This window comes from Ptychodera flava, chromosome 22, assembly GCF_041260155.1.
Source record: "Ptychodera flava strain L36383 chromosome 22, AS_Pfla_20210202, whole genome shotgun sequence".
Lineage (NCBI taxonomy): Eukaryota > Metazoa > Hemichordata > Enteropneusta > Ptychoderidae > Ptychodera > Ptychodera flava.
In genome coordinates this window covers 18229903-18246393 of record NC_091949.1, presented here as the reverse complement: position 1 = coordinate 18246393, position 16491 = coordinate 18229903, and the positions used below count along the sequence as shown (strand labels likewise).

Here is a 16491-nt window from a genome sequence, read left to right as displayed (position 1 = left end):
TTTCATGGAAGGTAAGCTTTTAGCGATTCTCGATGTTTTACAGGTGATGTATATTTCTATGAAGTTCATCTCACTGTTGCCAATGTCTTAACATTTTTTCCTGTCTATTAACTACACTTGCTGAATTTAATCTTCTTCTTGTAACAATTGTGATTGAATGTGCCTTGGGGACAGATATTCAAACTCTCAAGTTTTTACAATTCTTCACTTGTAAAGGCTCATTTGAAACTCTTTGAGGAAGTGAAGTTTTCATAGTCTAGGTTTTGTGAACATAAACAATTAACCTTTGGCTACAGAGTCAACACAGGGATGGCAGACATTTTGAATTTCTAATACTGGTATATGCTCAGTAATTTGTTTATCTTGTAGCAAACTTTGCATGATGACCCCCAATTTTTACTCTTGTTTTGTTCTGAGAATGGGGTATTGTTCAGCAGAATTTTACATCTGAGTCGTTCAATTTTGAAGCGTGTACTGCCATATGGTTGAAACAAGATAGAAGTTCCCCTGTTAACTTATTTACCAACTTTGGTACATCATTCCAGCAAAGAACAACAGGTCTCACAGGACTTGGTAAATTTTGAGCTCAACTGTTTGATTAGATCTACTCAGGGCACTGAGGCTTAATATCACTTGCAGACAAGTGAAATATCAGAAATCATTGCACTTGTAATCAGGCAACATTATGGAAGTTATAAGTTTGTAAAAGACTAGCATTGCGGGAAAAATGAAAGTAGTGTGAATGGAGCAAAAGACAGAGAAACTCACCATCAATTCAAGGGATCCATTCATCATGCTGCTACCTCCCTGAGATCTGTCATTAAGTACCGTCAACTGAAGATTGGAATCCTGGAAAAAAATGGAAAATATCTCAGGATCATTGTTTGCAGGTTGACAGACAAACTTGTGACATGGAAACATCACTTTACGAACTCTTGCTACATATTGAACTTATTATCTTTTCTGTGAAGACAAGATGACACTGTGGTCATGTTTACTGATTGATCAGTAAAATTTCCTGAAGTGAATGAAATTTTTCATGGCCATTCAGGCACAAGATGACGAGCCAGGTAACCGTGAACATCACTACAGAAGACATCAACAGGGATTCTCTTTACTTACCAGTAACCATAATAGTGTACATAGCTAGAGACCACATGGACAACCTTGAAAGGCCATGAACTACAACTTTTTGCATTATTTTCAAGATTTCCTTTTCACAACAATAAATCACGTTTCACGTTATAAAGCATCAAAGCTATTGCCTGTAACTTTGGTCAGTTGACTTTTGTTGTGGTTTGAAAGTTTGCACAAAAACTCGGACGCCTCACAAACGGACATACATACATACATACATACATACATACATACATGTACATACATACATACATACATACATACATATTACATACATACATACAGACTGACGACGGATGCCGGACAGATACCAATCCCAATAGCTACTATAGACTATAGTCTATAGTAGCTAAAAACTTGGGAAATATTACCATTGAGTGATCAGTTACCTTGATAAATATTCTGCTGTTGACAGGATAGTAGTTTCCAGCAACAGGCTCAGTGTCGTTGTACTGCCAAGTGTCTCTGTGGTTTCGGCTGGGCAAAGAAACAAAATATACAATTACACTTTTGTACTATCATAGTAACTTCTACCTACTGAAATATTCCCTTCATGGTGTTCTTGATGCACCAAGTTTCAACTTTTTTTGGATTGAAGTATATGGAACTTCAGTCTTCTTCAGTGGCAACTTTATCTTGTAGACCATCATGACCTAGCCGATTCGCAAAGTTTTGTAGGCCTTGGTTTGGACTATAGGTATTTGAAACGTTGTCTAGATAAGCTATCCGTGCAGCTGCGATGCCCAGCATTTTGTGATATTGGCACAATATGCTAGGTCAGTGGTATCACTGACCGGGCACTGTGGCCACACAGATAGCTTATCTGGGCAACATTTCAAGTACCTGTGGTTTGGATTACATGTCACAGTTTACATCAAATGGTAAACTCCATCAACCTATTGTCCAATTGAAAATGTATCGTATTTCAGGCCATTGTACCTGAAGTGGCTGAAAGCTGACAAAATTTTGTTTAAAGTTAGATTTATTTCAGTTTGTATGTCCTAATGACAACGCTGGTGGTCATTTATGATATGTGAGGGTACAATTATACTTACACTCTTGTCAGAATTTGCCGACCATTGGCATCGGTGTAGAAAGTTTTGTTTGTTGCCAGTTTGGTGTCAAATCTGCAGATAATTTCTTTACCAAGGCCATCCCTGTGGATTCATGAAATAACAAACTTTTATTAAGAGCACTAAATAAAATACTAACAATAACAATGAAATCTCTTTGATGATTGCGTGTATGATCAGAGTGCAACAACAATGCTGACCGAGTTGAGAAGTTGATGGGATGAAGTGTGTGATTTACAAAAAGTTGACAAAAAACTTCACGATTCAAGGCAGAAATGGACAACGGAAAGCAAAAACATCACTTAACAACATGTCTTGAATCTTATTTGAAGATAATCTGACCAAACTTTCCCCACAGTTTATTTGTCATATCCATCAAATACTGACCTTAATGAAGAATAATAGATTTAAATTGTTATTGCAAATCTTGGATCCCTCAGTAGATTGATAAACAGATGATTGTTCCTCTAGACTGAGTCAGACACTGGTAAAAAACCTAGTATCGGTCAACAGTAGGTTTTATAAATTTTCTGATATATGTGCGGGAGAATTAATAAGACCTTACTTGAATGGAATTGGTCCAACGGTCCATTCAAACTCTGCGTGTCGTTGACCTTTAAACAATCTGATGACCTGGCTGACCCAAGGAGTATATTGTTGTTGAATCTCTTGTACCAAATCTCCCTGCAATAAGAATTAAAAACATTATATCATTGCACTCTATGCTAGAAATAAATGGAAAAGAATAGATTTCTCATCTTGTGATTGGTGGTAGACCAGGTGTACTTGTTGGTATTAAAAGTATACCAATTTAGAAATTGACTTGGTGGGCAAGGTATTCATCATTGATTGGTCACTGATGAGTGTTCACCTGGTGTATATACATAATCTGATCCAAATTGGCCAAACCACTAGATAACTGAATACTATTGCAATGACATACATATGAGGGTTAGGACCAAGTGGTATTTCCTAAAAACAGCAAACGTATAACCTAACAACATTTAAGTTTCTTTATCTTCTTGGAAACTTGTGCATTATTGTTTTGACAAAGTCCTTCCATGCTTTCATCCCAGCCATGCTTCTGAAATCCTCATGAAACTCCAAGACTTCAACATTCTGGCAATTTGCAGAATCCAATGGTAATCTGAATCACTGGACAATGTGACACATATGATCATTAGCCAATCAGACTTGCCCTTGCGTAAGTTGTAACAGTGTATACTGACCTGAACAATGTGCATTTGTACTGAATCTTTGAAAAGCGGGAAAGCATCAGTCTGATTTGGACGGAATATGTATGCCCCTGAAGGCTGGTTGTCTTTGTTGTTACCGCTGCTACTGTTGTACCAGAAGAATGACTGGCTAACTGGCAAGATTTTGCGAGATTCCAGATCCGTTATGGACTTCAACAATCCAGTTGTACCATCAAAACTTAGACTCATATACTACAGTGGAAAGACACAAAGTTTTGTGGTGAGTACTTCTGCTCTAAAGGGTCAAAGTTCACAGCTGTAAGATTAATATTCAATGAACTTGCAGTATCACCTACCTACCAGAAATTTACATTGATTTGATTATTTGGAGTCATCTTTGACAGAAAACAGGAGTTGAAAATGATTCAAGCTGGTCAGAAGAGTACTAAAGGTTTTCACATCTTTTACCCTGAAATTACAGTACAATCCTATCATTTTAACCCTACGAGTGCTGTAATTTTTCCAACCAAAATTTCAGTGTAACATTTTACCAATCTTTATGAATTTTTCTCTAATTTTTTGATAATTTTGGACCAAATGGACATAACATTTCAATGGCTACAATGTTTGACCAAAATTTTGGGAAAAATCTGAAAAATTTTTTCTAGGTCTGAAAAAAGTTGCTGGCTATGTCATATTCTATAAAGGCAAGAAAAGTTGACTTTTGCACTCAAAGGGGTTAACCCTGATCATGCCAGACAGTAAAAAGTGGCATTGAACCAAATCTTCATTTATCATACATGCTATGCCTGTATTGCCATTCTCCTATTGTTTAGACGGTACTAGTATGAACCCGTATTTTAACTAGTGAAAATACAAATTATATTTTCACTGTAACCAAACTACTTCCAGCTACGCGTACGCGTGACCTTCGCTGGGGTGTTCACATACATGTAAAACTGCTGAGCGAATAGACTTGTGACACTCCGAAACGTCATTGTGAATGTGATTATGGTCAAAATTTTGTTGTTTGCAGTCAGTTCATGGGCATTGCACTTAGGTACAAGTACAGTTGTACAAAAAACATACAAACGAACGCATTGAAAATGTGTATGTTTTGCCGACCCGACACCTGTCATCGTTTACGTCCAGTCCCATACGGTGTGGTATTTTCATGTCGTTTACTCTGCGCTGCTGAAGATTACGATCTCGGTTGAGAGAACCGCTATATGAAAAGTTTCACGTTGACGAGTTTCAGTATCTGAGTGGGAATTACATCGTTACTGCCATAAATGAGCCACAAAAATCCAACCGCACTGAAAATACTCTAGACAGACGATGTGCATATATTATATTCCCGATTTTTACAGGTCTGTCAGTGAGATTCACAGGTCATGATTGTGCCCGGTGGCACCGGTGTGGGTTTCGGAGACAATGTAAGATACAAGGGAAAGTAAAACTTTCGTTTACGTTGTCGTGAAAGAAAATTAGTTCTATTTAGGCAAGCCAGTAAGGAAAATATACGAGCAGACGATAAAAATACCTTTGAAATGTTTTATTCGTACAGCAACAAAATCACGAACGAGTTACGACGCTACAGCTTACAGTGTACTCACTTCACGTTTTCCCTAATCCGCTCACAAATTCCTTTCTAAGATGGTAAATTCGGCATAATTGACGACTGAGGACATGTATCATTCTTGGAGATAAACTGACTGGTACGGCTATTATATCCACTGTGCATTCATAGATGTCGCAGAGCTGCTAGCTTCGTGCTGATCAGCTGCTCGATCGAGTTTGAAATCGAACGTTGGCGCGGCGCGAGTATTTTGACCCGATTTTGGCGGCCTCATAACTTTCGCGAAGGGATGAGTGTATGTTTCAAAACACGAAAACATACTCATTTTACACACTCCAGCCTATTTTTTACTTCCACCGCCATTTCAAGCTAAAAATCAAAGTGAGACTTGAGTGGACACCGTGGGTCATCAGTATGTATTAGGGAGATGGTGCAGTGGCAAAGAATGTGAAATTTTTAGAAGAGTACTTTCAGAACGTGCTTTGGAATTAACCAAACTTACTAAACTTTTACCATAGTTATGCTATAGGGTAACAAGTCATTGACAATGACATAGTCCCCACTTGTAATAGGAGTATTAGTCTTGATGGGGCAGGGAAATGAGGTCATTAAGAAGTATCACTGGAGTGTATATGTTCAGATCTATGGACACATAGGTCTATGTCATTGTTCCCAATTTGAAACAAGAGGCATGTCTAAGTTATGGTTCTAAATCGGGAAAAAAGATCAGACCTCTAGCTGTATTGGCCAGCCAAGAAATACATATGTGCATAATAAATGAGGTACAAGATGTGACATCTTAAGGTCTATTATCCTATCAAAATTGAAGCGTAAAGAACTTGTGGTTACTGAGTTATGCATATATATGCATATTCAAGGTCAAAGGTCATCAAGGTCATGTGACATTTTGAAAATAAAACATTGTATTGCTAATTAATCCATATATGCCAAAATTCAGACCTCTAGCTCTATTGGCTTGCCCTCAATTATATATTGGCATAATTAACGAGGTAAAGCATGTGTTGTCATAAGGTCTCCCATCCTACTTAATATAAAGGACATAGCACTTGTGGTTACTTATTTATTGACATAATCGTGTATTTTAGGTAAAGGTTATCGAGGTCACGTGACATTTTGTCAAAAAATTTCTATCCTATAGTCTATCCCTATATACTAAAAATCATATATTTACCTCTATTGGCTTGCTCAAAATTAGATATGCACATAATTAATGAGGTACAATATGTGGCATCATAAGGTGTCCCATCATACCATATATGAAGGGTGTAGCACTTGTGGTTCCTGAGTTATGGACAAATATGTATATTTGAGGTCAAAGGTCACCAAGGTCACGTGACATTTTGTCAAAAAAATGTATTGCTAAGTTATCCCTATATACCAAAAATCAGACCTCTAGCTCTATTGGCTCGCTCAAAATTAGATATGTGCATAATTAATAAGGAACAATATGTGGCGTCATAAGGTGTCCCATCATACCAAATATGAAGGGTGTAGCACTTGTGGTTACTGAGTTTTGGACAAACAAAGGTCACCAAGGTCACGTGACATTTTGTCAAAAAATTGTATTGCTAAGTTATCGCTATATACCAAAAATCAGACCTCTAGCTCTATTGGCTCGCTCAAAATTAGATATGTGCATAATTAATGAGGTACAATATGTGGCGTCATAAGGTGTCCCATCATACTAAATATGAAGAGTGTAGCACTTGTGGTTACTGAGTTATGCACAAATATGTATATTTGAGGTCAAAGGTAATTGAGGTCACGTGACATTTTGTCAAAAAAATTGCATTGCTAAGTTATCCGTACATACCAAAAATCAGACCTCTGGCTCTATCGGCTCGCTCAAAATTAGATATGCACATAATTAATGAGGAACAATATGTGGCGTCATAAGGTGTCCCATCATACCAAATATGAAGGGTGTAGCATTAGTGATTACTGAGTTATGGACAAATATGTATATTTGAGGTCAAAGGTCACCAAGGTCACATGACATTTTGTCAAAAAATTGTATTGCTAAATTATCCATATATACCAAAAATCAGACCTCTAGCTCTATTGGCTCGCTCAAAATTAGATATGACATACATAATTAATGAGGTACAATATGTGGCGTCATAGGGTGTCCCATCATACCATATATGAAAGGTTTAGCACTTGTGGTTACTGAGTTATGGACAAATATGTATATTCGAGGTCAAAGGTCACCAAGGTCACGTGACATTTTGTCAAAGCGTCTGAGATATCTGCGTGAACGGATGGACTCACATGGATGGACTAACGGACTGACATGACCCAATCTATGAGCCCCCTGGACTTTATCTGTAGGGACTAAAAACTGTGTCACTGCATCCTTTTTGCAATATGAATACGATGAGAAACTAAATTTTTATTTTTCTTGGCCTTATACATGGGAGTCTATGGACTGCCTTATACATGGGAGTCTATGGACTGCCTTATACATGGGAGTCTATGGAGGTGAAAACTAAAAAGTCCTCTAACACGGCCAAATTTGATCGCATTGTGAAACAAATCGACGTGCATCTGTATGAGGTAGAGTACTATCCTTGTACCAAGTTTGAACAAAATCGCTCCAGGCGTCTCTGAGATATCTGCGTGAACGGACGGACGGACGCACGGACATGACCAAACCTATAAGTCCCCCCGGACGGTGTCCGTGGGGACTAATTAAGTATGTGTACAGTCACATCAAATTTGGTTCAATATTTCTTGAGATATAGCCCTATGGCAAAAAAGTCATAAAATATGCAAATGAGCAATTAATTAATAAGCCACACCCACCAAAATCTAATCAGATCTAAGTCTCATCATGATAATACCAAATACCAAATTGCATGACATTGGACCTAAGGGTTCTTAAGTTATGAGTGGAACAAAATCTGTCTACGGACGGAACGGACAGACGGACGGACAGACGGACGGACGGACAGACGGACACACACACAGACATTGTGGCGACAAAGGACACCTTTGGTGCTTCGCACCACGGTGTCCAATAAGTCTTCTTCAAAGTGTGAAAATCTGTGTCGACATCTTAATATTTAAATTGTTCGCTTCAAAAGTGTGCCACAAACCCTCCTTTGAAGTGGAAGTGCCCAACAGCGGAATAATATCAAGAAGTGACACGGTTGTCATCACTCCTTAGCAACCAACTTTTTATTAGTACAGCGATGAGCAAGCAAGGTTGATTTCAATGGATTTCGTTGCTGATTTCGGAATGTCCGTAGGAAAAAAATCATAACCAAAGCATGCATGTATGATAAAGGGGTTATTACACGAAGTTTGGGCGATACCGCGTCATATTCGAGTGATGTTGTCCGCATTTTGACTCGTTGCTGCGCAACTCGTCAAAATACGGACACATCACTCGAATACGAGGCGGTATCGCCCAAACTTCGTGTAATAACCCCTAAGTATTTTCACTCACATGGCATGATATGTTATAGCTGGTTTTACCAATAGTCAGTAAAATCATGTTTACAGTATCTGTTGCCGGGCTTCAAATGTTCAAGGTTAGTCTTTATTAATATGCTATGCTTCACTGTTTTTAACCACCTTGACCTGATGGTGACTTATGAATTTGGCAGAATAAGGGTTTAGTGGTCTGGCTGAACCAATATGCTGGGAGATAGGGGTGAAACCATTTTAATATCAGGGATCAGAGTACTCAATTGGGATTTAAACATATCCCAGTATCAATGTTGATAGAAAATGAAGCAATTTCATTCTGTCATGTTGTAGAAATATGCACAATCCTGTTGGTTTATGCACATATTTTTTTATATTTTCCTTTTTCTATTTTGTATCAGATGAATTCAATTTGACGACAACTTTTGTAGCTTTAGTTATCATTGTTAACAATCATGAGACAGTTGCATAATGATGAACATTTGTACTGAATGCAGTTTGACAATACAAGATTCCGGATCGATTACCTCATTTTTGATGATTGTGTCTGCATTACTCTGCTGCCTTGGAGTGTACTGTGAGGGTTCAGAAGATCTCGATGCTGTAACCAAGTAAGAAAGAAGCCATAAAAAGGTTGAAATGCAATGAAAAATAATTTTGAAAAATTTCACGCAACATGATCCACCATTGCTAATCACAGATTTATTAACTTGTCTCATCACAGATGCAGGCAATCTGCCTGTACTGGTAACTGGCGATGCATATTTACATTTCACTCCAGTAAGAGAGCACCATCACTTATTGAGAAACTCCTGACATAGAATCAAAATAAAACTTTTATCACATATCTAGGGAGTTTGATGATGCATCATGGGAATAAAGTCTGCACTGAATATTGTCAAAATTGATTACTGATACTTACATGGATCATGGACAGGCTGGAAAACCAATTTGCCTGTAAACAAAACACATATACTGTCATTGTTTTGTTTATATCATTTCATTTATCCAGCATTACATAGTTTTAGGATATGAAGTCTACCCATTCCTCAGAGCTAAGTATCAGGTAAAAGCAGTGTTAAGTAAACTGTTCAGAATGGCAAACTGCTTGAGAAAAGGATTTAGACCCAAGTTTGCCTTTCTTTCAATTATGCATCAAGTAATTTGCTAACTAACACTGTCAGCTCCCCCACTTCTCTCTCTCTCTCTCTCTCTCTCTCTCTCTCTCTCTCTCTCTCTCTCTCTCTCTCTCTGACAATCAATAATACTTGTAAACTTTTCACAGTAGCTAAAGTGTTTCATAAATGTTCCAAAAGTCTTTACTTTTTTTTTAAACGCAATAATAGGAACAGTTATAAACTGTGTATGCTGCTTATTGTGGGCATGATGAATGCAAACAGCTTTTCAATGCAGAAGCACATTCAAAGGATGGTAAGCTCAAGACTCCAGCGTCGTCTTATGTCTTCAAGCAAGGCACTTTACTCATTGGTGAATTGGGTAGCAACTGCTCGGTACCTAATCCTGTACGTAGGCTTCTCACCATTGGATGATGCAGTAAACAGAGAGTATAAAAAAAAACGCACACACAAATCTCTGATTCAAGATACTTACTGTCAGCAGTGACCAAGTAAGTAGAGTATCCTAACGCTGGCGCCGACACAGGGAAGAAAAGTTCATGTGTGGCACTGCCACGGTTACCGCGCACACGCTTTGTCTCCTTGGTAACATCTAAAATCTGGAGGATAAATCATCCACATAAAAAAAAATATCTTCATTATCTGTTAATTATGAAGTAAGGCATAAAATATGCATGTTTCATCTCATACTTCTGAACCCCTTATCATAATGATGAATCAGTGTATGCATACTAATGAGAACCATTAAAGCCCCTGTAGCTATAACTTTTGAAATTTGTCGACCTGAAAAGGCTTTCTATTATTCTCTAGTTTTCTTGAAATTCTACAGATTTAAAGGATATAGTCTTTTACCACTGAAAAATTGGACCAGTACATTTAAATTTTAACCGTTATTTTGATTTCAGGCCATTTTTAAAAACAGGTAATAAAACGAAGAAAACACAGCATATGGTGTCCATGTGGAAAACACTCAGCATTATAGGCATAATATAGGACTAATCTGTTGTTTCTGTGAAGATTCCAATGCATAATGCACTGCATAGTGTGTTTTTGCTTTATTTGCATGAGGGCCCCATTTAACGTTTGGGCAAACATTTATTATTTATCTTCCTCAAAATTGCACATGCAGTCCCAGTGGACAGTTTATCGTACTTGTAAACATCCCTCAATGAGTACATTCCCATGAACTTGTTTTAGTTTGGAAGTAAAATCACAAAAATAATGCTAAAAGATACAGCTATTGGGCCTTTAATGTACATGCTATCCGTAACAGACTGGCAAAATGCATTCAGAGGAGGATTTTGAAAAGGTCAATGGCTGTGAAGGGATTTCAATTTTTCAAGTCACCTTGGCTTATTCTGCTCTCTCCTGAGTGACAGATGCACCATATCTAGATGAATCACATCAACACAGCTGCAACAAATGTATATTATGACACATGTTTTACCCTCAATCGCCTATGTACCTTAGATACAGTGTGTACCTTAGCCTGGGTCCCATATGACTGTTGAGTGCAGTTCTGACGACCACCTCCCTTTAAATGACAGAGTGCCAGTTCACCTAGTTAACCCTTTGAGTGCTGTTATTTCTCCCACCAAAATTTTAGTGCAAAATTTTACTAATTTTTATAAATTTTTCTGCAATTTTTTGATAATTTTGGACCAAATGGACATCACATTTCATTTGCTAGTACAGTTTTTTCGCAAAATTTTGGCAAAAATCAGAGAAAAATTGACTGGGGTTTATTTTATAATGGGGACAAAAATAGACTTTGGCCCTCAAACGTTTAAAACACACTTGGAAGGAAAAGACAGATGTCTCAACTGACCCAGTTTTTTGACTCTGTCTCTTCAGAACGTTTGACAGTGCACTGGTTTTTTGCCTGTAGCATAACTACTGCACATGTTTAATATGATCACTAATTAAAAACTTTGATCACTACATTGTTATGGTTACAATTAAGTAATAAACTGTAGGATGTATTTTCAAAGGAGGCACGACGAAGAAAATCCTGGCTATCAGGAATGGTACGCCAAAATAATGACCCCCTTGACCCTCTCAACCAGTTTCCCTTTATAGATGATCTCGCTGCCACAGAAAATAATGGCTTCAGGCGTTACTATGGCAGTGAAATGGTTATTGGAACATTTCAACTTACCTGCGTTGGTACAGTCTTGCCGTCAGGATCTGTCACTGTATACCGCAATAAATCCACAGGGACACGCACAAAACTGTTTGTACTACGAGCCAATGGATTGTACACTGTTACAGTGAACTATTGAGAAAACAAAGTTAGAAACCATTACTTTCTTGGACAAACTTGACTGAGAAATGTTCACTGAAACTAACATCTGGGAGAAATTTATTATAAACACTGCTGTATCATATGTTTGTGAAATAAGGTAGTGATGGCACAAGCCTAATTTTCAAGTTGACCTTTTAACTTTTACCTTTTGATGACCTTTCAACTGCAACTAACAAACAGATAAATTACATTTATGTACAGTGTTAATACATTTGATACTTACGGACTTTTGACTTTCAGTACTGCTGCATATACTGATATTTAGATAGTGACAAAACTCGGATGTTGGGGGCATCGTCTTCTGATCTTTGGACATGATGGAAGACAGGGAATCTGACACTAAATTCTAAAGACAAAACAGGGAATTTGAATGGCATAACATATGCTTGTAGTTACGAGGTGCGTGCACTTTTGCAGAGATGAAGTTGCTGACGATGATGCATATATGTATACTGCTGTTATTCCTGTTCAAGGGCCTGCTGTTGACCAATCACTGAACAATATTGCTGACTTTATCACATCATGTGGTACCATTGGACCAATCACAGAAGGCTATTTGCAGAGAGGTTCCATTGTCAAAACCAAGACATCACAGAAGAAATCTTACCTGACAATTCTGAATACCAATGGCCAGTCTCTTGGCATAATCGTTGGCCACGTGCTGCTTTTCTGTGCCACTGAAAATGAATTACAGTAAAATTCCAAAAAGCGCAAGTGATTTTTGAGGAATCGAATTTCTTAAAATAATCAAAATCCTTGGATGTGACTCTCTTCCCTTAATGTTCTTTTTCATTGGAAAGTGTTTTTTTAAGCTTTAAATTTATGAATCTACCATCAATACAGAAAGCGTAGCAAAGCAAAGTTGTGGACATTTATGATGGGACTGATTTTAAATTTTATCTGATGGATAAGCATGACAAATATGTCATAAGTTCCTCTTTGTTGTTCACAAATATGATCTACTATCATCATATATTGTTGAAGGCATTTTTGACTTCTCACCTGACAGCATCATGATGTTGTGCCACTCCCATTGCTTGCTCTAGAAAAGATACAGACAATAAACCAGTCGTTACTTGGTTTGTGTTTGGTTTCAGTGCTTGATGAAACAGAAACCAGATTGTTCTTTCAAATGAGAGTATAACAGCATTTGACTTGGTCAAATACTGTGATTTCATGCAATGCTATCTTACAATATTGGCATAATGCACGACAAAATGCACCCCAAAAATACTTTTTGAACCCCAAAACACCATTTCCCAGACATCGTTTTTACAATATATCATTTTTATATACTATTATGATACCATGACTGATTGTCTTGTCATTTTTGAAAATTGAGCAGACAATCAATTTTCCAGAACTTTTCATAACTCAGTTTCATTTCCAAGGACTTTTCCAGGATTTTAAAGGTTTTAAAATTCCAAGACACTCCAGCAGCATTCCTACTCTTAATGAAATTGGGTTACTGGATAAAGCAACTGTGAGCTGGCTGTGGTAATGCCTTTTCTGCAAATTACTTGTGACAACTTTCATCATGTTCACAGATTGATATACAATGTACTTGTACTTACTGAGTGTCATTGACTCTGAAGCAGCATTTTTTGTTTGAAGACCTGACAACACATCCAGCTGTTTACAAACCTGCAAACAATCATGATATCATAAATTTTTTTCAATTCTTTTAAAATTACAGATGCGTAACTACACTTTTAGCAATTCAAACTCTGAATAGTCTTTGGAATAATGATAGATTTCATTTATTAAACAGCTTTCCAGAATAAAAGCATGACGTATATGATGAGAGAGTTCTTCTCAAGACTGCTGGCCAAGACAATTACAGTAGGATTGGATTTCACTGACAAGGACAATCTTAGTATGAGGGTTTTATCAAGCTTGACCCTTTGAGTGCTGTATTTTTCCACCAAAATTTTAGTGCAACATTTTACCGATGTTTATGAACTTTTCTGTAATTTTTTGATAATTTTGGACCGAATGAGAACAACATTTCATTGGCCACAGTTTTTTATCAAAATTTAGGCAAAAACCTGACAAAAATTGACTGAGCTTTATTTTTATAAGGGCGACAAAAATGACTTCGGCGCTCAAAGGGTAAAAGCAAGTCGCTTGAAGTCAACATACTAGTATTGTGTACCTTGACTATCTCATTATCAGTTTAGCAATTAACAGGATTCCTTGAAACTTTAATTATTGAATGATCCACTTCAGGATAAAAAGCATACACAGTGTTCTGCCGACTCAGTACCCCTGAATTGTCAATCATATCAGTGAACTGGGACATCCTATCTTTCTACGTCTATAATGACCAACTGACCATGTGTGCTTACCTGGAGGAAATTGTTGGTCTGCCTGACGTAGCCTTTGATGGCTGGACGGCTTGTGAAGTAGCCAGTCCAGAAGCTGTGTGGTGCATTAGCATAGGGAAAGAAATCATCTTGCTTTGTTGTCCACTTGACACCGGCTTTGTTGAGGGCGTAGGTGTAACAAGATGGCGTGGAATACAAAACATGTACGCCTGAAGTTTCTTCCTGTTGAAAGACAAGGTGCAGGTTTTCGTTGTTATTATTATTCATCTGATTACTGTCATTGTTATTTTTGAAATAGAGTATCAAGGGGCCTACTCTGGAATGCAATACATGCCAAGAGATCACATGGTGACAGTACCAACAAAACCAACATTTACAAATACCGGTATATATGGGTATACCACGTGTTTCTATGTGCATTTGAGGACATGATTCTGTTTGTACTGCCCATCTTTCAAAGTATGGGTTTCAAGCTTCATAAAATGGTAAAGGGGGAGGGAGGGAAGGAGGGAGGGAGGGAGAGAGAATGAGAGAGAGAGAGAGAGAGAGAGAGAGAGAGAGAGAGAGAGAGAGAGAGAGAGAGAGAGAGAGAGGGGAAAGGAGAGGAAAGGAGGGAAGGGAGGAGAGAAAGAAACAGAAGGGACGAAGGAAAGAGGAGGGCTTGGGTCAGGAAAGACAGATCTCTTCTATTAGAGGTATACTAACATACAGACAGAGAGGGCAGGGGAGAGTTTCAGCGGCAGTTAGAACTTAGAGAAAGCATATATACTTGACTTACTTGTGCATTTACATATTTAATTAGTTTATCCATGTTCTTGTACCACTCATTTGCATTTTCATACTGAAAGTCTGATCCCATGGTGAGGATAATGTGATTGGTTTTGAAATGACTTGCCTGGTAATGAATGTTGGAAGAAGAGTTATATTATCACAAATATTAACAGGAAGCAAATTATGATATCTTCTATTAAGACAACTTTTAAGTTACTGTAAGCAGCTCATCAAGTTGGTAGTATGTTTCACGTAGTAAACTTTAGACTTTGAAATTAATTAAAACTGTTGGGTCTAATTGCTTGGCATTGGGTCCCTTCAGGTTAACCAAATGAATTTTGTTCAAGTTGTTATGATATGAAAAACATTAATCATTTGAGAATACTTTTGCCGAACATCAGGTGAAAGGTTTCTTTAAAAATTCTATGCTACCAGCAATCCCATTTCTTGTAATTTTGTGAGTTGCAAGTCCTGAGGCACGATCTGACTAAGGTTAGGTTAAATTAAGTGATAATGTGATTTTGCTGTTATTATATTTGCTTCATTTATACACAAGTAAACACACTAAAGACAGTTCAGCAAATGCAACATCAAGCTCAAATCAATATTGTTTTTAAACTTACCTGGTCCTTAACAAACTTCAAGAATTTTTTCACTTTCTCATCAACATTCATATCAAATAAATTTGGATCGTCCTGTGACAGAGATCAAATGTTAATCACTGACGAGAAAATGTGTTTGAAAAATCACTTGGGCATTAACAAAGCATATGACAGTATACCAGAAATCAGTACAAACCAGTGAATATATAATCACACTAATAATGCTACCCTGTTTTTTAAGAATTGTTCCATTTTTTTCCCCTTTGTTATAAGTCACTGACGTCTCAATACTGACAAGACAAGAGAAGAGTACAAAATATCAAATATTTCTCATTGCACAAATGACAGCTGAAGGTTATATTCTGTGTACACATGTTAGATTCACAGGCAGCTTTTCTAAATATTTAAACATATTAAAATATTACTCAAGGGATGAGGAAATCCTTGGGGTCTGATGACATTCTCTATTGGCTGTCTTGTATTTCCACTTTTGTACTGAATAATCCGGTTTCTGTACGTGATTTTTGTGATACAAGAAATAGTCGAGCAGCTTGTACCACTGGATTTACTCACACCACAATTAACCTTTTCATCCAACTCAAATTCAGTTGATAATGATGGATGCGGGATTGTGAAAAAGTTAATTTTACAGCGAACAAAGACAGTTTGCAAATCAATAATGTACCTTGATGTCATTTATATGTATGTGTGTATGTAATAAAAGAAATGAAATGGCGTTTAGACTATGATGATGACTTTACTGAGGATTTGACACACCAGCATCACATGGAGATTTAATCATATGAGCTTTGACATGTTTATCATATTCAGAATGTCAGTCTTGCCCCTTAAGGTAGTATGCACCTCGGCAGAGAAAGACTTACTTTTGCTCAAACTTTCTAAATTAAACTT

General features: G+C 37.3%; 1 protein-coding gene across 2 annotated transcripts in view; it reads right to left on the bottom strand.

Moving 5' to 3' along the window:
- The window catches only part of LOC139122856 (lysosomal alpha-mannosidase-like), a 32560-nt gene that overhangs the window by 9497 nt on the left and 6572 nt on the right, over window positions 1-16491 (bottom strand). For both annotated transcript variants that reach the window (XM_070688669.1, XM_070688670.1), the window contains exons 6-21: window positions 15601-15672; window positions 14985-15101; window positions 14228-14428; window positions 13454-13523; window positions 12882-12921; window positions 12487-12556; window positions 12103-12225; window positions 11733-11849; window positions 10050-10173; window positions 9361-9393; window positions 8966-9039; window positions 3440-3658; window positions 2776-2894; window positions 2193-2294; window positions 1527-1614; window positions 769-849 (exon numbers count right to left, since the gene is read on the bottom strand). In XM_070688669.1, the coding sequence (XP_070544770.1) occupies window positions 769-849; window positions 1527-1614; window positions 2193-2294; window positions 2776-2894; window positions 3440-3658; window positions 8966-9039; window positions 9361-9393; window positions 10050-10173; window positions 11733-11849; window positions 12103-12225; window positions 12487-12556; window positions 12882-12921; window positions 13454-13523; window positions 14228-14428; window positions 14985-15101; window positions 15601-15672 (1650 nt within the window). The remainder of the gene's footprint in view (window positions 1-768; window positions 850-1526; window positions 1615-2192; window positions 2295-2775; window positions 2895-3439; window positions 3659-8965; window positions 9040-9360; window positions 9394-10049; window positions 10174-11732; window positions 11850-12102; window positions 12226-12486; window positions 12557-12881; window positions 12922-13453; window positions 13524-14227; window positions 14429-14984; window positions 15102-15600; window positions 15673-16491) is intronic.